Source organism: Falco naumanni, chromosome 3 (assembly GCF_017639655.2).
Source record: "Falco naumanni isolate bFalNau1 chromosome 3, bFalNau1.pat, whole genome shotgun sequence".
Taxonomy (NCBI): domain Eukaryota; kingdom Metazoa; phylum Chordata; class Aves; order Falconiformes; family Falconidae; genus Falco; species Falco naumanni.
The window spans coordinates 39,178,971-39,200,166 of record NC_054056.1 but is presented as its reverse complement, the minus strand read 5'-3'; the positions used below and the strand labels follow the sequence as shown (position 1 = coordinate 39,200,166).

The 21,196-nt window shown below is 38.6% G+C and overlaps 1 protein-coding gene across 3 annotated transcripts in view; it reads right to left on the bottom strand.

Annotated features, from left to right (window-relative positions):
• Nucleotides 1–328: 328 nt before the first annotated feature.
• Nucleotides 329–21,196, bottom strand: part of SEMA5A (semaphorin 5A) — a 353,963-nt gene continuing 333,095 nt past the window's right edge. For all 3 annotated transcript variants that reach the window (XM_040587086.1, XM_040587084.1, XM_040587085.1), the window contains exons 19-23: nucleotides 18,325–18,495; nucleotides 12,317–12,472; nucleotides 9,201–9,248; nucleotides 6,781–6,992; nucleotides 329–5,356 (exon numbers count right to left, since the gene is read on the bottom strand). In XM_040587086.1, the coding sequence (XP_040443020.1) occupies nucleotides 5,237–5,356; nucleotides 6,781–6,992; nucleotides 9,201–9,248; nucleotides 12,317–12,472; nucleotides 18,325–18,495 (707 nt within the window). In that variant the 3' untranslated portion in view covers nucleotides 329–5,236. The remainder of the gene's footprint in view (nucleotides 5,357–6,780; nucleotides 6,993–9,200; nucleotides 9,249–12,316; nucleotides 12,473–18,324; nucleotides 18,496–21,196) is intronic.

The window sequence follows — 21,196 nt, the reverse complement described above, 5'->3', positions numbered from 1 at the left end:
AAGTTTGCCAAGCCTTCAGTCACATTCTTCTGTTTTTGTTTTCACCTCTGCCTACCCTTGCTACTTCTGGGTTGAAATCTTTGCCAAACCTCCCAGGCTAACACGATTCCCTCTTTATACCATCCCAGTTAGAAAATGTCGTCGCATGGCAGCACAGCGCAAAGTGTTCATTTAGTTGCACAAACGAGTCTAACTAAAGGATATTTCAGCCACATGCGGGCTCATTTTTGCAGAGAAGAGGAGACAGAAAGAAAGGGAAAAACGTTCACAGATCCCAGAACCCTTGTTTATTTGGAAGAATGGCTTTTAAATGAAGTCAAGCAGTATCTTGTTTTATCATTCATTTATTTAGCAAAGAAAGGAATGAATTCAAATACCCCACACAATGAACACATATCTATTCCCTGATATCAAGATGCAGATTTGCTTGTGAACAATTTCAAATGAATCTGTTTTCTTGCTATTGAAGTCATCTCATACTGTGCATGGATTTATGCAGAAGCAATATATTTTGGGCTCAATCCTGTAAACACGTTGAAATAAGTAACTTGTTATATCCATACCACTGAACTTGGTGTGGTTACTTATGTGACGAGTAAAATCATACTCAAAGAGCCTAGCATTTGCCAATCCAAATTTAGGCATCTGAATGACAGTGAAAACTAGAAGTGTAACTCTCTAGGCTATAGTGTTGGTGGAGAAACACAAGCCCTCTCCAGGACATAACCACCCATCTAAGGGTGTTCTCCCAGCTGAGACACAGAGGATGCTGGTGGCAGCTACAATCAGAAATTGGTCAGATGCCTCAAGCAGAGCAAGATAAGCTTGGACAAAATTGTTTACAGAATTGATCTCATACAGCAAAGCCATTATGCATACAATTAACTTCAGGAATGTGCTTATGTTGTGCTGACTTTAATAAAACTGGTCCCACATTTAAAGAAGTGAAGATATTAATTCTATAAGTATGAGAAAAAAATATTGAAGCATTTATTCCTATTAACATTTTTGTTGCATCTGGGACCTCTTACTTTCTTCTCTGGTTTGAACAGCCATATGGTCTGAACTTCTGAAAACTTTCTTCACTTAACATAAGTGCTTTAGTAGCTCTTGATTTGTACATTGACGTGATATTTTCCCAGAGGTTACGGTGGAGCTCTGGTAGAGCTAACTAAATGCACAGTGTCCTACACCCATCTCAGAATTTAATCAGTCCTGCTTAATAGCCCGGAAATCAAAGCCATTTAAGTCCCATTCTTTCTCCCACTCTCTTATGAAAACCCTAATCCTAGTCAAAAATCTTTTGATTAGTTCTAAACAAACCACACTGCTCCAACAGCAGGTGACTGCAAACGGCTGGAAAAGCTTCCGCATAAAGTAACTTTAAATGAACATAAAGGCCATCAGACTCAAATCAAAGTACAAGATAAATCTGCAAGTGCAGGAGTTCATTTTCTAAGCAACTGAGGAATGTATGCTATATATCAGACACAAAAATAAGCCCAAAATGTGTACCTAAGCACAATTCTACTTTTGAGTTATCCGACGAAACCATATACTGTACAGGATCTGACTGGCAATCCTGCTTCCTCCCTTACTCCATGTAGCAGGGCTACACAGAAACAGCTTTACTCTGAGAATTTTGATCTATGTGCCAAAATGTTTGGATTAAAAATGGAGAAGCATCTTTAAATTTATGCAATCAATGCGAAAATGGCTTAGTAATATTAACTATTGGCATCGGAGGTAATACAATTATTTATCCAGAAAAGATCACTTTATCCAAGAAAAAGGATAAGAGGTATTTAAGCATGGCATTTAATGGGCAAGGGAGTTGATTTTCCCTTTCCAAGAACAGAACAATGCTGTAAGAACCAAATTTTATCCTTGCGCAAATTTGAGAGCTCTATTGGCTTAAACAAGATTTGCAGGCAAATATCCACTTTGTCAATTTTTGGCAAAAGAAAAATAAGAGTTTTCATGGAGAAATCTGCTTTTCACCAAAATGTGTGTAGCCTATTCTAGGGGGGAAAAAAAAAAAGTTTTTTAAAAAAAGCTAAATAAAGTAAATTGGAAATTAATACAGACTGCACTTTCTTTTGCTCTGTGTATTGGGAAAGGCTGTATTAAAGTACCTGGGTAGCTGTGTAGAACACAGAAGGTGAAAATACTGATAGAGACGGTGCATCTGGGGTCCTCTAAAATTACCTAAGACACAAATATCTAATGGCTTTAAAACCTGTTGACTCAGAACCTAGCTTGACAAGAAAATCCTGCCATCAATTATTTCTCACTTGAAGTGCTGTGAAATTTCCATGTTTACCCTGCTGCTTTAGACAGAGGTTTGAACACAGCTCTGTCTGTGGTTTAGAACAAGGTAATTTAGGAAGCTAAAAAACAAAAAAAACCAACCCCCAAAAAAGATTAAAAGAAACACTTTTCTGACAAGTTGGCATGGTGTTTAAATGATACCACATGGGAGTTGCTCAAAGATCTGGAACACCTGAAATACTCCTTTGGGAGATGGAAGTGTAAGCTGACTGAGCATCTGCTAAATGCACTTCTAGCTATGATCATGCAGACTTAACCTAGGGTATTATTACTGCATATATAACACGTATCTAAAATATTTATCCATCCATGAAAAGAATGGAAAATAGATCACTGTAAAGATAGGCGTGCCTCAAACTACCAAAGAGTTTTAAAAAAGCTAATTTCAGATAATATTAATTAAAAAAGACTAAAATAAAAATACATAGTTCAAATATTTTTTAGGATATTGGTCTCATAACTAATAGTCTAAACATAAAATCCATAAGCCAGACTAATGTGCTCTTAGTACAGGGGCAAAGAGGAACAGTGTTGTGCATATGTGTGTATGTGTATATGTTGCCTCTTCTTGGCAGTGGCAGCAACATAGAATTTATTTTCTTTCTCTTACTTAAATGTAAAATTTTGTCTTTTGGCATGAACACAGTGATTCACATACTGGACTGGTTATGGTTTGGAGAGTTTTTCCCCCTCTATCTGTTTCACTGAATTTTCTTGCAGAGAGAATTTCCTCTTATCCAGGGCAATCAGCTAATTTCTTCCTGGAAAACCAGATCTAATGTACAGAAAAAAATCACAAATTATAGAGAACCAGTATTATTATACTTTCTGGAGAAGAAATGGCGCAAGGGTGGGGTGCTTTCTTTTGACTGAGTTAGCAACAGGGAGAACTGTTCAGCTGGAAAAAAATAGGCAGCTGATCTTAATTATTTGCATAAATGGTAAATGTGCGTTCATTTTACTGCACAGCTTTTCAATGCTTTGCATTTTTTCACTTTACTACAGAACAGAACAGAAAAAGATAGGAAGCGTAGTAGTACATTGAGATCTATACCCATTCAAAGATGTTGCTCATTGCCATGATTAGATACGGTGTTTACCCTTGCTAATTGGCTGGACCACCAAAGCAGTGCTCAAATGCAGCCTCACATGAGCGATGTTTCCTGGTATTTTTTGCTTTTCTTGTACATAGGTGTGAATCATTATAATCTGTACATGTTTTTCTCTATTTGCCTATTATAGTGTGAACTAATGATCAAGGGCTCTAGCCACAGAACGGAAAGATTTCCACTCTGCTTCTCCTTGCATACCTTCCTGGTATTCTGGTGCAATAATCTATGCATCTAGCATGCTCAAAAAATCAAAAGCTCAATTCTTTAAGCCTTAATATACACTTTTAATTATTTTTTTTTTTCACAAGCTTCTGAGAATAGCAAATGCTGCCTTACTACTAAGTACTCTGGAAAATCTGACCCAAATCCCTGCCCTTTTCTTTTTAGTTATATATCTGGAATTTCAGATACAAAAATAACAGTCCTGAATGTGGGCGAAGACAGACAGAACAAAGAAAAAATGGTATAAAAATTCTTTGTGTTTCCTCACCTGCCACTACAAAAGAAATTAAAACTGATAACTTAAAACTCAAACAGTATTTTAAATATTTACATCAATGAAGTCCAACAAGATAATCACTTAAAACACCAGAAGAACGTTCCTCTAGGGGCTGACTAGCGTGGGTCAGACACCGCAGCAAGATGAGACAACGCTTTGCAAATACATCTGTGTTATCTGAGCCAGCTTTGTTTGTCAGACATGGGCATATAAAGCAAAAGCCAGAAAGAGAAAAGCAGAACTGTGATTATGCCTATGTACCCCAGGAGCCTGAGATGGCACACAAAACACAGTGCAGTAGTATCTTTCTGTGACCAGCCTGACAGCGAGTGCTACAGCAGACGAGCGGGTTCCCATGCACACGTACCAAGTAGAGGAAGCCTGCGGGATGCCATGACTCGTGCAATCCCACACGCTGCAGCAAGGCTGGTTTACTAATGGCACACAGAAAAACCTTCCAGTGTGCCTCTCCCATCTGCCCTCCTCCCTCGGCCTCCCTGTGGGACATGCCCTTTCAGACCCTCCCAAAAATTAAACTGAACTAGGTGAAGGCTTTATGTGACAGGGCTTGGCTCGCGACTGAAAACCACTGACCCTGTAGCTTTCTGGGTTAATTACAAGATTGTATCCCTTGGTACGGCCTTAGTTGCTGTACTCCGAACAGCTGAACTGCAGCCAGAGTGATTTACAGCCTGGGAAGATCAGCCCTACAGAGTACAGAGCTGCCGCCGAGCATCACTAAACCACCATGTTCCTTCTCGTTGCTGCACCCACCACCCTGCGAGCTCTTTTTGGTGGTGTGAGGTTCAGGACACTGCACAGAGGGCTCCGTGGCAAACAGCAGAGCTCCCTTTACACAACACATGGAAATAAAAGACAATGCCTAAAAAGAAAATCAGATTTGTACTCCTGGCACAGGTTTAAGGGCTAACTTTTTCTTTTTTTTTTTTTTTTTAGAAAAAAAAAAGCTCTGCAATTGCTTAGTCACTTGTTAGAAGAATCTGACTAGAAGTTTATGAAACTGAGCGAAGCGATGCAATTCTCATGAGTGGTCCAGCGACACCGAAGGGCTACAGCTGCACCCAACACTGAAGGCCAACGTTGCACTCTGCAAAGAAAACATCATGTCACAAACAGGTGTTTTGGGCTTTTGGCAGCAATGGGACATTGATGGCTTGGATCGTGCTTGAAATGTCTCTGAACTTCATCTCTGAAGCCTCAATCACATGAGCAGTCAAGTAGCACAGGCCTTGGGGATGGGGAGTTACAGGAGGCCAGAAAATACACAAGCCCATTAGTACTCATCATAATTATTGAAATCTGTAAAATAGGTATTAGAATAAGTCTTTGCAGTAAGATGTGGATTGAAGTACTTGTTTCTCTCCTCCAGGATCAGGTTGTTTTTGTTAAATGCCTGTGGGGAAGAAAAAAAGATATAAGAAAATGGGAAGGACAGAAGAAAGGTAGCCACTAAGTGCTCTTTCACCGAGACAATTTCTGTGGCAAATATCTGTGTATAGTCAGACAAAAACACATTAAGAAATACCTGCACATTTACAAAAAATTACATTTGCGTGCATCTCCTTACATAATAACGTTAGTACAAAAAACAATGCTACTGAATAAAGTACAGCTGGGTACCTTCCCCCCAGTATAATAAAATTAATTTTATGATTAAAAATACTTTTTAATCATGCATATTCTGTTCTTCGTATTAGAATGATTCACTTCATTATCTTTTCACTGAATAAGAATTATTTTCCCCTACTGCATTAATTCCTTGATTTTCAAATGCAGTATGTATGAGAAAAGTCTGAAGGTCTTAAGTGTGTAAATCCTGCTTTTTTTAAAAAAAGTGATATGGGTATGTAGAGTAAGAATTTTCAAAAGGTTTTTTTACTTTCTGTATCTATCCAGAGAGATGATTAGTGGAATTTGCAAAAGCTTTAAATTAGGTACATATTCCACCACTGATTACACAATCTAAGCATTTCTTGCTGTTTTTTAATGAAATTCTTTAAAATGTCTTTAATTAGGAAGAAAAATGCAGAAATTAAAAACTGGATTATCCAGGTAGGATTTAAGAAAAATCCTCATTTACAAAAAGCTTTGCAGCTGCATGAATAAACTGTGTAATCTGAAGATAGTGAACTAGGTATTTTCCCAGTGCTCATACTTCCTTAATTCATTCAGCCGATCTCAAAAAACTGTTCTAAAAGGTCACATAAAGAAAACAGCTGTTTAGGAATAATGATCATATGATATAGATATCATGTCAGACTCTCAGCTATTGTAAATCTGTACTGCTCATTTACACAATATTTTGGGTATGAACACTAGCTGAGAGTCTGACCCAGAATATATTCACCAGATAAGTCTCCTGTATAAAGACACAGTGCAGGAAGATGAACAGTGCCCTTGACACCGTATCATTGCAGACAAAGGATTATATTCAATGTATGTCATGATGATTGTTAATGGCCCTATTTACTTCTTGAACAAGACATTAGGAAACACAATTAGAAAAAAAAACCCAAAAACAGAAACAAAAAAAAACCCAAAACTTGAGTGGTCTGTTTTTTTTTCCAAGAAAAGCTGCTGCTCCATAAATTATAGATACACACAAAATCTAACTTACTGTGTCATATGGTCTGACAAAGGAAAGGATGTGTAATTACAATACCTCTAGTGAAATCTATTTTTATCATTAACAATCAACATAATTTGAGTCCAAATGCCACTGCAGAAACCTAGCAAGTAGAATTGTTTTGATACAGCAGAACTGTTGTCTAGGACCATATGTGTTGTGCATTCTATAGTTCCCAACCCCCTTCTCACCTTGATGGCTTCTACAGAATCGTATTTGTCCAGTTTGTTGATATGGTTGGTAATACTGGTATTTAGAGGAGCTGGTGACACTGGATGGATGACAGTTGCATCATGGGACTGTTGTTGATATCGTTGGCAATAAGTGTAAACAAGCAGGGTAAGAAGGCAACCAAGTATTGAGCTACTTAATCCCACTGCGATCATGTGAAACATGTTGAACTCTGCAGAGTGAAGAGCAGAAAACAATCTTATTTTTAAGGAAGCAACAACAAAAGCTTAACCTTGGGGGAAAATGTAGACAAGTGCTTGATTCAAAAAAGGATAAGGGAAAATTCATGTGCTTCCCAGAAACACCTCAGTTGCAATGGTTTATCTACGCAGTAGCTAATGGATTGCATTTCCCTGAAGGAGTCATTATAAGAATCTCACATACCCATACATCTCTGTATGGGCTGAGATTTTTGAAAGATGCTTAAACAACTTCAGAACCCAAATAACAAATGAATTAATTGCATTTCATATTTTTGAATAGTTCAGCAATTTTTTTCTTCATACTGTATAACAAAGCCTTGTTATATATACGTTATGTAGATAAAGTACATACACAGCTTTTTTTTCAATGAACTAGAGTATCACCTCCTATGTTGTTCTTCTAGCTCTTTCTCTTACACATAGTGACTTGTGGCAGAGCTAAAAAAATCCTGATATCTTTGAATCAAAATCCTGATTTCCCTGAAATGTTTACCATTATCCCCTTTATTTGGTGCATGTCTCAGAAGCAGCGTCATACATTTTTTCCATCCCCTCATTTGATTCTTGCTGGGTCTCACTGTTTCTGTATCTGTAATACATGGCCAATTTGTTCCCTTTGGCATCCTTTAGAATTTGTTTATATATATGTAAGAGGGGGTGTGGGGTGTGAAGAAGAAATGGTAGTGTTTTAGGGGGAAATGGGAAGGGGGTGGAGGGGTGGAAAGAGACTCCTTAAAGCTCAGTGTGCTTTTGACTATAGCAGCCAGCCAGTGCAAAGTCAACAGCTCAGAGCCCAGCACTCTCCTGTTTGCTCTGCCCTTTAAAGATGCTACGGGATGAGATGATGGGAAACTCTCTCCACATACACAAGGATTAAAACTGAGAGGAAGTTCATTGCTGTATGAAACTGTAGAAGGGAATCTACAGCACAATCATCCACAGAGATCAGTTCAGATGTGGCACCAGTAGGATTAGTTCAAAAGAAACAAATTGCACTGCTTTTCATTGCAATTTCAAACTTTTTGATTAAGAAAGTAGTATCAGTGGGTAGCTCATGTTGGAATCCTCATCTTAACATACTGAAAATTTGAGGTTGCCTAAATGCACAAATGAAAGATTTTAAACTGAAAGACTGGCACTAGTCTGAAAAAAACATCTGTTAGACATTTTTCACTGTAATACAGGAAAATGGGTGAGGACATGGGTCTCATTTTTTGCAAATGCCTAAGGTAAGACCTTACTAGGACATGCCCACTGGGTATTTAGAAACACAAACTAATATTTAGGTGACCAGGTCAACTGCTCCAATATATAAATTATCACTGAAGTATCTTTCGACACCTTTACACAAGTTTCCCCGCTGTTGCAGAACTTAGCAAAATGTTTTCAGAGTACCACTGCTAATTAGTAAAAAAATAAAATCACATTATCCTGGCTCCCATAACAAGTTAATGTGTGCACTAGAACACTTGCATAACCCCTGTGTTTTCATTGTCCCTTACTAGGTTAAAAATGCAGCTTATCTGTGCATGGAATAATACTAGAACCAGCCAGAGCTATTACCATGACGACACAGACACAGCTCAGCACAAGAAAATGGTCATTCTTTCCTTTTTCTTCTTCTTACTGTTTGGGATTTATTTATTTATTTCATTTTCTCTTTCAAGATTTGTTTTGCTAGCTTCAGGACTCTCTGGAATGGAACTTTTTTTGTTTTTTTTTAAATTTTTTAGTCTTTTCTTTGACAGTGAAGCTGAAAACGAGTCCCAGGTACAGTCAAGGCTATTAAGTGGGTTAGCAGGCTGCTTTCTGCTCTTTATTTGGAGTCCCGAAGAGGTTTGTGAAATTATTACCCTGAAAAAAAAGTGGAGCAACTTTACAAATTTTGACCTACTGATAACTAGCTTGTAATAGGCATTTATTTTTGACTGAAAAAGAAGAAAATACCAACATCCAGTAATACATTTTCTTGTCTCAAAGGTCAGCAATGTCAGATGGATATTTAATAAGAAACCCTGTAGTAACTACATCTCTTTTTCTGTACAAGTGTAAATCATGAGAATATGGCATTTAGAAGGTAGAATAAAACTAGAAGAGTGCAAAAGTTGAAAGCAAAGCAAAAAATGGGGTAATCAGTACTTCCACGTTTAATACGCATCTAGAGCTGAAAAACTTACCGCCACATCGTTTTTCTTCTATGCTGCTGGATCGTGCCACTGAAATTTCTAGAAAATAAAAGAACCGCTTATGCCAAGGAGAAAAAAATATTACAGAAAACTACTAGTTAGATTAATAAAATAAGGATTAAAAATTCATTCTACTACATTCACTCCAAATACAAAGTGAAAAAGATTTTGAATATGTGCTAGGAGTAAGGAAAAGGTCCCATGACATCTTCAGGTTCCTTAGTTTCCCAAGCAAAAGCTGCAACATATTTTTAATTCTTGCCTCAAAACATCTCTGGAATTAAAAAGAAGTGAACATGAAAACATTCTTTGTGGAGTTTAAGCATGTTGAGAAAGTTGAGAAATCTTCTGAATAGTAAAATTAATGAGAGTTTAATTATTTTGTGTTCAAATGGGCTCATTGCTTCTAGAAGTCATGTTTAGCACTAATGTGAAAAAAGGGAATTTACAAATCTTCAAAAAAGATGACTGCCAATTTCATGGGTCTCAGTTGTAAACTAATAAAATGAAATTCCATCCTGTATCCTCACCATTTTGACTTTGGAAACATTCTGAATAAATATTGAATAGAATCTGTTAGCAAGCAAGTTTTCCAAACATTACTTCAGGGCCATGGCTTCTGTGAAGGGAAGACCTGCCTTACAAACTTCCTGCACCTCTCTAAAAGGGTTAGTGATCATGTGGATATGGGTGGGGTAACCGAAACAGTCTACCTCCATTTCAAAAAAGCTTTTAAGTTCTTTGTCAAAGGCTTTCCAAGCTATAGATGAGATGAGGGAAAAGATAGAAACCAGGGTAGTACTATGGGCCCAGTTCTTACAACGAGGGAAGGTTACCACATCTGTACGGACCAAGACTCTTCAGCAGAGCCAGAAGAACAGGTGGTAGATGTGTTTTTTAAGTCTACTGATGATACAAAGTTAAGGTAGCTTAAGCTAACTTAAATGTCCACAGCACGGATAAGGGCATGCTGTGAAGAGCTGCACAAGGGCCTTACAAAACTAGGCAATAAAATAACAAATGAAAAAGAATGTAGATCAGTCTAAAGCATACATACAGCGGAAAGCAATCTTAGCTTCACATATAAAATGATAGGCTGTGAGCTGAGTGAGACCAGGGGGTTATAACAAGTTGTTCCATGAAAACATCAGCTTAGTGTTCAGAAGCAATCAAAAAGGCAAACCAAATGCCAGGTACTACTAAGAAAGCAATAGTGAACAGGACTGGGTCTTGGCATTATGGCACTTTACAAATCTATGTGTTGTCCACACCATGAACAATGTGTGCAGCTCTGTTTTTCCCATCTAAAGATGTCTCTGTTAGAACTAAAAAGATCAGAAAAGGGCAGCAATGATGGCCACAGGTATGCAATAGCATATGTATGACGAATTAACACAGTAAGCTCTCACCACCAAAACATGATCCACATGGAGCTACTGCTAAAGGAATCACAATTTTTTATCTTTCTTCAGATGCTAAATCAATACTATTTTCAGACTTGACAGAACAGGACTCTTACAGAGAGTTAAAGGCTGAGATGATACTTTGTCTGTTGAGACCATTAATTCACAATCCGAAAAAAAAACCATAGAAAAATTGTACCAGAAAACCATAAAGCTCTGCAAGGCAATGTTGGTAAGGACTAACTCTGGAAACACAAAAGCAGCAATGATGAGCAATCATTTTTGCACTCTGCCAGAATCACTCTATATACTAAGTTCTGTAGGTGAACAGACCTAAGGTGAGCAGGAGGAAGAGGAGACAACATGAGGATGAACACGCCAGCACACTAGGTGAGGAAAGGAGGGAGATTAATTAGAAAAAGAAAGGGAAGGAGAGAGGGAACTCTGAGTTGGAGGACCTGGAAGAGTGAAAGCAAGCTGAGTAATCCCAGGAAAGCAAACTAGTTTGCCTAAGGTGAACATAAAAGTCATGACCTTATCTGCTGTGGTATGGGTAATTTGGGGAGGAGTGGCAAACAAACTAGAAGGATAAGAGAAGAGGTGGCTCATCTCAGATTCTAAAAATGCCTACTTTCTAAAACAAGATGTAGAGCTTCTATTGGATTAAGCAGAGGATTCACAGAATGTGAATGTTAACGGAGCTGCTTCAAAAGCCTAAGAAAGGGGAAAATACAATAAGGGAGGGTTTTCTGTCACACTGTTCACATTGGTTTTGGAGGAAAAAATAGTATTTAGGAGTTAAAGCATTATGCACCATTCATAAAAAGTGTTTAACTTTGTTGATATCTTTGTTGATATTGCAATACATTGTACTGCATAGTCACAGAAAAAAAAAGTTGCTGCACTGAGTAAACAGAATTATATTTCAAATAATACATTAAAATGTAAATTTCTCTGTCTGTGAATAGACTGCTAGCATTTTTTTAATGTACACAGGCAGAAAGATGACTGTTACCAGCAATGCAATGTGGCCAGCCATACTGTGATGTGGATTTAAATGTCTGCTGTGACTTAAAAAAAAACCCAACCAAACAAAAAAGACCCCTACAGTCAAGAGTTTTGACAAATGCTACAGAATAATACATGACATGACTATCCAACAGATACTTAGCAGTCATGGTTGACATAAGGACCTGAGGCACTGTTATTAGTATTTATCATTCGAAGCAGTTATTAATTTAAGGAACTCTGAGAAATGATTTCCAGATTAACCACCACAGCACCCCCTTTAGAATATGCAAACCACAAAACCTAGAGGAATGCTTCTCTCATAACCCTCAAGTCTCAAAAACACTTAAAGTAAAAAGCAAACTATTTCTCCTAGCTGTATGTAGTCATTCCTGCACCCTGCTACCCCGTAGGACAGGAGGGACCTGCAGAATGCTGTGACAGTGACTGACTAACCAAAGTGCCAGGTGGTGACAACAGGGACTGCTCACAATCCATGCCATGAGGCAGACTTTCATGAAGATACCAGATCTAGCAACATCAGCTCTGCAGCGTAGAGCAACCCGCTTTGGCTGACAAAAGGCAAGTCCTGTTCCAGCTCTTGGCACTGCACAGTGCTGTCTGGATCACTACTACACCTCGCTCCTGAAACGTTGAACAATATCACTAATCCTTCAAGGAGCAGGCTGATCTCACCTGGTATGAAGTTGGAGTCCGAAGCACAGGCTCGGCTCTCTGTGGTGTTGCCCATGCACTGGCTGCCCACGGGAAACAAAATGATGCACTGACGAACACGGAACTGGAAACCAGACGAGTCGCAGTCGGACCACTCGGACCACTCAGACCAGCTGTCTGCAACAGGCAGAGAGAGACACACTTGCAGATGCTGCAATTAAATGCTCCAAGTACACTGAGTGAGAGAGAAATAGCCTGTGTTTCTGAATTATGACAGAAGGCCTTATTCCCAGCTACCACCCGCTAGTAGAGAACAGGTCTTTCATTATGATAAAATAAAGGTGGTTAAGCTTTGGGAAAAGTCTCTGAAATGTAGAGTGTGATTGTAAATTTATTACAGATGTATTATGGCTTTGGCTTCTGTCATGGCCTTTGTGTGTGCAAGTGAGAAGATGGAGCGATCCTGTGGTGGTGACTGAAAGAGCGCTGTGCAGTTCATTCCAGTCTAGGCCATTAGGGTGGACAGTAACTGTCTTTTTTTTTATGTACCTGACAAGTAGCACTGAGAGCTATAAGAGTATGTATCCCCGGTCTGAATCAGGATGTTTACTTTTAGCTTTTTTTTTTGTTTCAGGTCCATTTCTCTGCTGTAGATAGAAGACATCTCATCAAGCATTCTCACTTTCTCTTCCCCACCCGGTTCATTACCACCTTCTGTTGTTTCTCTGTATTTCTTCCCCTGCCTATGCAGTTTTGATTAAGACATTTTTATTTCATGCCTGTGTGATCTCAGAATACTTCCCCTAAGTGAAGTGAATTGATCTTATTCCCATGAGGTGCTGTGAGTTTACTGAGCTCAGCTTTCTTACAATTCAATAGAATTCATTAGACTTCATAGAAGTCTTCTGAGTTTGGCAAATACAGTAAAGACAGAGATCAGTTACACTTTATTCTTTCTTCTGTCAGCTTTCCCAGTGACATAGGTTTCACGGTTTTGATATGGAATAAACAATCCTAATATCTCAAACCAAGTTTGTTTCTACTTCAAAATTTTAACTGATTTTATGCCAATATGAAGCAAATTTACAAATTTCATTTTGCTTCAAATAAAAAAAGTATTTGTTAACCTAACCTTGTTTCAAGTTAGACTGAAGAACATGAAAATTTGTGAATAATTTGGAAAATTCACGGAGCTTTTGTACACGTTTTCTGAATCAGGTGGAAAGTCAGGAAAATCTTACGCTGTTTTGGGCTCTTTTCATTACCTTGTATAAATCCAGCATACAAGGTTCACATTCACTCATTACTTTCCCTTTGGTAATAAATGAAAACCACAAAAACTCTCAGTCATCTAAAATTTAACAGGGTCCAGCAGGAATATTTGAGATTGCAGTCTTGAAAAATGCCAAGAAATAGATGCTTTCCATGACATCTGGATGAAAGTTGGACATTCATTTCCTAATGAATAACATGGTAAAAAGAAATGTATGGAAGAGACTGACATAACTTTCGCACAGAAAATCTCAAGCAGTGGTCTTCGGACCATTTCAGGATAGCAGGAGAGTGCTGGTTAGACAGCAGCAATCCGTCCTAGCAGTCTGTGGTTCAGATGCACACCACCACTTAAAAAGTTTTTCATAAAATATATTTACTCAGCAGTTCAGGTAAGAACCTGAATATTGGTATTTATGAACAATTCACAACTGTCTCGCTGGGGCCTCCTTTGAACAACAGGGAAAACACCTTGACTCAAGCAGCTGATGTCAAACAGTAGGATCTTGTTATTGTGAGGAGCGAGAATACTCAGCTGTGTCCTTTGGTTCTTCTGCTTCCCAGGAGAGGTCCTGGAGTGCTTCATTTGCAGAGTGGGTAGTAGGAACATCGAGGCAGATGACAATGTAGTTGGATCTTAATTCAGGGGGGGGAGGAGAGCTGAGGTGGGAGACATGCAAACGGGCAGGCTTCTTCCTGCTTATATAGCGTAGCACAACCAGGAGCTGCTGTTGTCACTGCCAGTGTCTGTTGAACCTAAGTAAACTAAGTACATGGATCCTTACATTAAATATTTACTACTAATAATGCTCATTAACGTTTAAAGGAATGCTGCTCATTACATATCCTGGCCCAGTTCTCATCAGTGGCAGAGAGCATGCTTAAGCCAGAGCCAATACTCTCACCCAATCCTGGTATAATTGGAATATAGGCAGCAGCTGCCAAAATGTTTGTGAGCATCCTAAATTCAGCTTGTTGGCTGGTGCATTCTGCACCTCTGTCTTTTGGCTCACCAGGTTCCCTGCTGAAGGGGCTACATCCTGTGATAAAATAGGAACCTCAGAGTATGCGTGGATCATGCTAGGTCACATGCTGGTGACTGGGCAAGGCTGCTGTTTCAGCCTGCCACTTAGGGGTCCTATAAAAGACATTACGTGCATTAGGATCTTCCCACATATGCAACACAGGGCATCTCCCTCCCATCTCAAGTCCCACAGTGCAGCCCAGGCACTACAGCACAAGTAGTCAGTGGGTCTGGTGCCATGCTGATCAGTTCCATCTGTCACACATTATCACAGAAAAGGAGAGAGGAGAACTCAGTGACAGGTATGGACATCCCTGCAATGGTGGAACCTGGTACCAAACTTGTTTTGAGGAGTGCCACTGTTGGGAGCTCAGAAAGTCACACAGAAGCAAGGCACCCAAGCCTGACAGATGTATCATTTCAATCTGACAGATCTGCCCTTTGTGGAGCCACTATCTCTGCCATCACTGAGATGCTGAACCCATAGAATTTTGCATGTACTTCTACAGACTCCAGTTTTCCTGCCTCATCCGTTTGATTTCTTTATCTTCAAAGTAGCTGAGGCTCTCTTGCACCACAGGCATGCTCCTCTGAACTTGCTCTTCAATTCTTTGCAAAAGTAATGAGAATGGAAAAGAGAGGGTGGACTGGAAAGGTGATTATTCTGGAACTGCTTTTCACCTCTAACATGGCAGAGTCTTCCTACAGAGTCTTGGCTGGCCTTTGAAGCCAGGTTAAGTCCAAGGACTTCCTAAAAGATCCCTCAGTGAAGAAGGCATCTTAGAAAGATCAGGCCACCAGTCTGTAAGATTATTAATTTCTTTCATGCATAACAATACCATCATTTCTAAATGCTCAACTGCTTTATCCATTATTTGCATGTGTGAGCTAGCAATTCAAGGACAGAATATATTTTTCCCTCTTACAGCAGCAGTAAATAGTCTAGGTATAAAATACTGTTTTATTCAATACATTACAGACACCATTGCAACAGATTACGCCTACTGATAAGTGGCCTATAAACCACTACGGATGAATAGTACAGCGCTTCCACTCATTAATGAGATTCCATTTGGATAAATTAAAAGAAGAAAACCACAAACACAGTGATATAGCTTTTAAAATGAAAGATGAGAAAACCCGATGTATTTTGCAGACACAAGTCTGTTACTTTCTTTTGTGCATACTTGCATATTTTCAGTGGGATTTGCCATTAACCCTCCATATTCTCAAGGAATCCTTAGCATCATGATTCCAGAAATCTTAGTTTTCTGCTACTTTTGTTTGGGGGGGAAAAAAAAAAAAAAGTATGATTTAAAATGCCAAGGAATCTTTGATCTTTTGACAAGTTAAGAAACACTATAAATAATCTCCATCTTTACATATGTATTTCTGTGTTGGTTGGTTGTTTTTAGATTCTAAGTGTTACTAATATTCCCTTCCTATATTAAACATGTTACTCAAGCAATAAATGTCACCAATGGTACTTGCAGATGTGCACAAGGAAGAACCACTGGCCACATGATCCTCACCACAAGAAAATGGCTCTGCAGGGATGCAGAAGACTGTCCAAACTTGACATGTGTAGCACTGCAGTTATTTTTGTCCCATACCAATGTGAAATAAGAGCAGTAAAAAAAAAGTTTTGAAATTTACATTGTAAACATGAGGCACAGGCCATTCTCAGAGCTAGTTGACGATATGCTGTTTCAAAAACCTGTGGCAAACTTTCGCTGAGATCAAAATATTAATAAAACATCACATAATATGAGAAATAAACTTTGCCTTCTGCAATTTTATTGCTTTATAAAAGTTTTCACTTTCTTGAACCAAAATGAAACTAACCTCCTCCTCCTCCACCCCCAACCTACTCCAAAATTTGGGTAAAAAAGTAGGTTGTATTGGGTTTGCATGGCAATATTGGGGGGGAGGGGCGCGCTATAGGGGTGGCTTCTATGAAAAGCTCCTAGAAGCTTTTCCCCCACCATGTCCAATAGAGCCAGTGCCAGCTGGCTCCAGGATGGACCCACCACTGGCCAAGGCCAAGGCCATCAGCAATGGTGGTAGCGCATCTGGGATAACGTATTTAAGAAGGGGGCGTGTGTGTGTGTGTGTGTGTGTGTGTGGACCAGCAGAACAGCAACAGCAGCCAGAGAGAGGAGTGCGAGTATGTGAGAGCAACAGCCCTGCAGACACCCAGGTCAGAGCAGAAGGAGGGCAGGAGGGGCTCCAGGCACCGGAGCAGAGATCCCCCTGCAGCCTGTGGTGAAGCCCATGGGAGGGGTGGGGGGAAGGTGTTTTTAAGATTTGGTTTTACTTCTCATTATCCTACTCTGATGTGATTGGTAATGAATTAATTTCTTCAAGCTGAGTCTGTTTTGCCCATGACAGTAATTGGTGAGTGATCTCTCCCTGTCCTTATCTTAACCCATGAGCATTTTATTCGATTTTCTCTCCCCTGTCCAGCTGAGGAGGGGAGTGATGAAGCAGCTTTGGTGGGCACCTGCCATTTCTAGAAAAATGGTGGTAGAAAAATGTGCAACTAAAGAAAGAGCTACAACACTAGTGCAATGAACACTCCAGTTCTGACCTTTTAAAGATGCCTGAAGGAGTCCAAGGCAGCTATGTAACTTCTCTATATAAATATACACTATTTGTCTTGAAAAATCAAATCAACTGATTTCTATGTTTGTTTTTTTTAAACACAATACAGTGTCGCAACTCCTTTAATTTTGACAGAGTAGATACTTTTAGTCTGCTGCAAGACATGCAATGCCTAGAAAAAGAAATTAACTTAAATTGTAGTTCAGCACAGGTAATAGGATCCATAAATTCACACTCGTGGGGCTTGTGTCTTCATGTGCACAGCCTCATCATATGAGCAGAAAACTTCTACTTTGAAGTCTAAGAGCTCTCAATGAAGCAAGTAAAACAATGTGGCATCAAAGCTGCTTATTTATTTTGCTGTTGCCTGTAATCTGTTAATCAGCAATAAATGAAACTAATTTTCCCACTGCCTTTTCACTAATGATTTTATCTAGTTTTGTATAGTCTTACTCTTTACTTCTTACTTAATTTTCAGGAAAAGTACTAGTTTCCTTTAATATGGGTCAAAAGACTGAGTCAAAGTTACAGAAATCATGATCCACAGTATCCTACAACTAGCAGAAGTACTGAGATATTTCATTTATGAAGTACTACACAGTCATTTAAAAGTTGAAGTCTCTGCTCCTTATCAGCTGAAGTTGAAGGTGGTATTTTACAAAGAACATTAGGGTTTGCTCTGTGTTTTATAAGAAAACAGAGCAAACTATCTACTTTAAGGACCTTGTGATAAAACATATTAATATTGTTGAATATTAACCTCAGCAATTTGCTTGCTGTGAATGTTTAGTGTTATAAAAAATGCACTTCTTTGTGATACTGTTATTCTAAGTCTTCCAGGCCATTTGCATGATCCGCTTCAAATATTATACAATTTTTGTTTGTCTAGACTGGAACCTGCTAACTTTGATTTTTAAAGGCGAAGGGAGGAGATGGTGTCCTGTAGGCTATATACCGCTGTTGCTTGATTTACTGTGTTTGTAGCATGTAAGAGCTGACTGTGCACTTAATATGGGAGAGAAGTTATTTGCTCCTAAATAATAGATCAAGGAGTGTTATGTTGCCTAACTGCTAATGCCTTATTCTGTGGCACACAACCAACCAAGCTGCATGGGCTCATTTGCCGTACCTGGACACGGCTGTGTGTTGCAGAGTGCTTCTTCAGTGTGCAGTCCAAGGCAAATATCTCCTCCATATGCTGGTGCTGGGTTTGTGCAGGAGCGGGTTCTCATGTAATGTCCTCCTCCACAAGTTGCTGAACACTTTGACCAGGATGACCAACAAGACCAGCCTCCATCCACTGAAAAGACACAAAATACCATATTGTTCCAAGTTAATGCATGATGTGACACAAGCCAGCCCATCTTTCTCATATTCTGTGGATCTAATTCATGGCCTACTGAAATTATTGGATATTATTAAGTGCCACTGAACATAGGCCCACACATTTTATCTTACCACAATGCAATATAATTTACGTATTTTGAAAGCCCCTGGTATACTGGGCAGTCTAACAAAGTTACTCATCCATATATGACATTTTCGGTGGGTACCATAACCGCTTTAAGGCCAAAATTCTTTTCTCACTTGTGAGGAAATAAAATAGCAAAGCTTATTTAGTAGAAGTATCATAAGCTTAAAGTAAATTTTTATTCAGAAATTAAAACTTAGCCCAATAATATCAACAGAGAGACTGAGGAATCCAGATTTTATTTTGCAACCCAGGTGAGACTGCCTTAACCCTACAACCCATTTCAACTGATCTAACACAGTTGTAGGGTTTGATGGGCCAATATAATGTTACAAACATAACGCAGCTCTTGCCTAGATGCCAGTAGCAGAACAATGGCAGTAGTTCAGAAAAGCAACAGTGAATGATGAACAGGAGTTGACAAAGTTTCAAACACAGGTTGCTGAAGAATAAATATCAGGGGTTTTCCCCCCACTAGTATTTACTGATTCAAGTATGTCAAACTTTTCCAGTCTGAGTTTTCACAAGGTTCCTCTGAAATGGAGGCTGGATTTCACAGGAGGCCCATTTTTCAGACAGCTCTCAACACATGGCCACTAGACAGGTTTCTAATGAATGTTCACCTCGTTGCCTGCACCAGACTGGCAGCCTCTGTTCTTAAAGCTACTGCTCCAGGATGTATTTCTGGCATTTATGGCCATACTGCAGCCCATCTGCCAAAGGTTTCCTATCTGGAGCCACATGACAAAGTCAGCTGTACTTCTCCCAGGGACAGCATTCACTCTGCAGAGAATGTCAATATTTTGTTCATTTCACTTTCTTTTTTTCTGTTTTTGTTGGTTTTGTTGGTTTTGTTGGTTTTGGTTTTGTTGGGGAGAAGTACAAAAACCTAACCTTTTAAAATTTTCACATCCTACAAAAAATGAACTTTTCAAATGTCTAAAGTGTTATCACTTGCTTTCTTAATACTTAAGTAAGGAAACGACTTAACATGTCTGCAACTGATTACAAGAAATAGTGTGTAATTCAACCGACATTAATAGATGACACCCTAAGTAAAATAAATGGAATGTGCCAGTAAAGTTTTGTTTTACGACAGAACCCTAAACTGAGCAGGAGTTTTGCCTTTTTTCCCCCATCACTCACAGGAGCAGTAGGTGTTTTGCTGCACAAGCAGAAACTCATTATTGCCTATTTTTAAAAATACTAGGTAAGTATACACATTTTCTGTGTACAATTTTAACTGTGCATTCAAGACATTCCTTGTAAGACTTCATAGTTTTTGAAACAACTTATTGTCATTGAAGTCTCTAAAACATTAATCCAGCATTTCAAAATAACTCCTTTTGATCCTTTCTGTTCAATGAATCAAAAAGCCTTTCAAGGCATAAACTAGTTTCCACTGGTTTATTGAAATGCTATTCCATAATTTTCTCTTACTAAAAAAAAGGAGGTTCCAAATCTGAAAAAAAATAACTTACAACGAAAATACCTGTGCACTACTTGCATTTAAATCCTCTTTTAGATAGAGATGCAGAACACTTAAAAACATAATAATTTTGTTTTGGTAGCATTGTATATCAAAAATGCACTTGGTGAGTTGAGTAGAAAGTTTTCTATGCAAAGGTTGCAACAGTGAGAGAAAATGAGCTAGGAGAATGTAGTTATTTTGGTATTAAAACCTATATGTGCATTTTTTAATGTAATTTCAGATACAGCATACCCTCAGATTCTCAACTGCTAATCAGACAGGTAATTCACTAGTGAATACATAAGGCTGTTATACTAATCCTGTAAATGACGTTGTTAAATATATAACATTTTATTCTCTGTACTGTTTCCAACATTTGTAACCTATAAATGAAGAAAGCATGGAGTTGGCACTTCCTTGCTAAGAAAAATAGTTGTAAGAACTTTTTCAAGTAATGTATCTGGCCTCTGAATAGCCTGATTGGACAGACAGGATTCAAGGAATCTGGTACTATATTCCAAGTATGTAATTTAAATAAATTATTTCCATTATTAAGGAATTCAATGATTGCTACATATTTTCCAAAATATATTTATCGGCCAAACCATCTAGCTATACAGACGTATGACAGAGTTTTATACCACCTATGATAAATAAATACTGCATCTTGGTAGAGTGCTTGACTTGTTCCCTTATTCATCTAGTCACTGGAGAACAAATACGTGTTTTTGCTTGAGATAACTCTGTTAATGTGGTATTATGCAAGCTCATATCTTATAAAGCCACAGGTTATTTGTCTTCAGTGCAGGTGAAATATACTGTGCAATTTTATAACAATTTCCAGATATGGCATCTTTTATTCAGAACTTGCCTTTTGTATTTATTTTTAAATTATGTCAAATAAAAGCAGAAGCTATTACCTAAGCTATTAATTTCATGTGATATTAAGGCTTTACCTTTCCAGACACACTCTCTTTTATCTTTTTTATTTCAAATGATTTTTGACTAGCTCAAATGAATAACCAGAGGCAATCCCTGCGGCAGCGTATAGACCTCCAC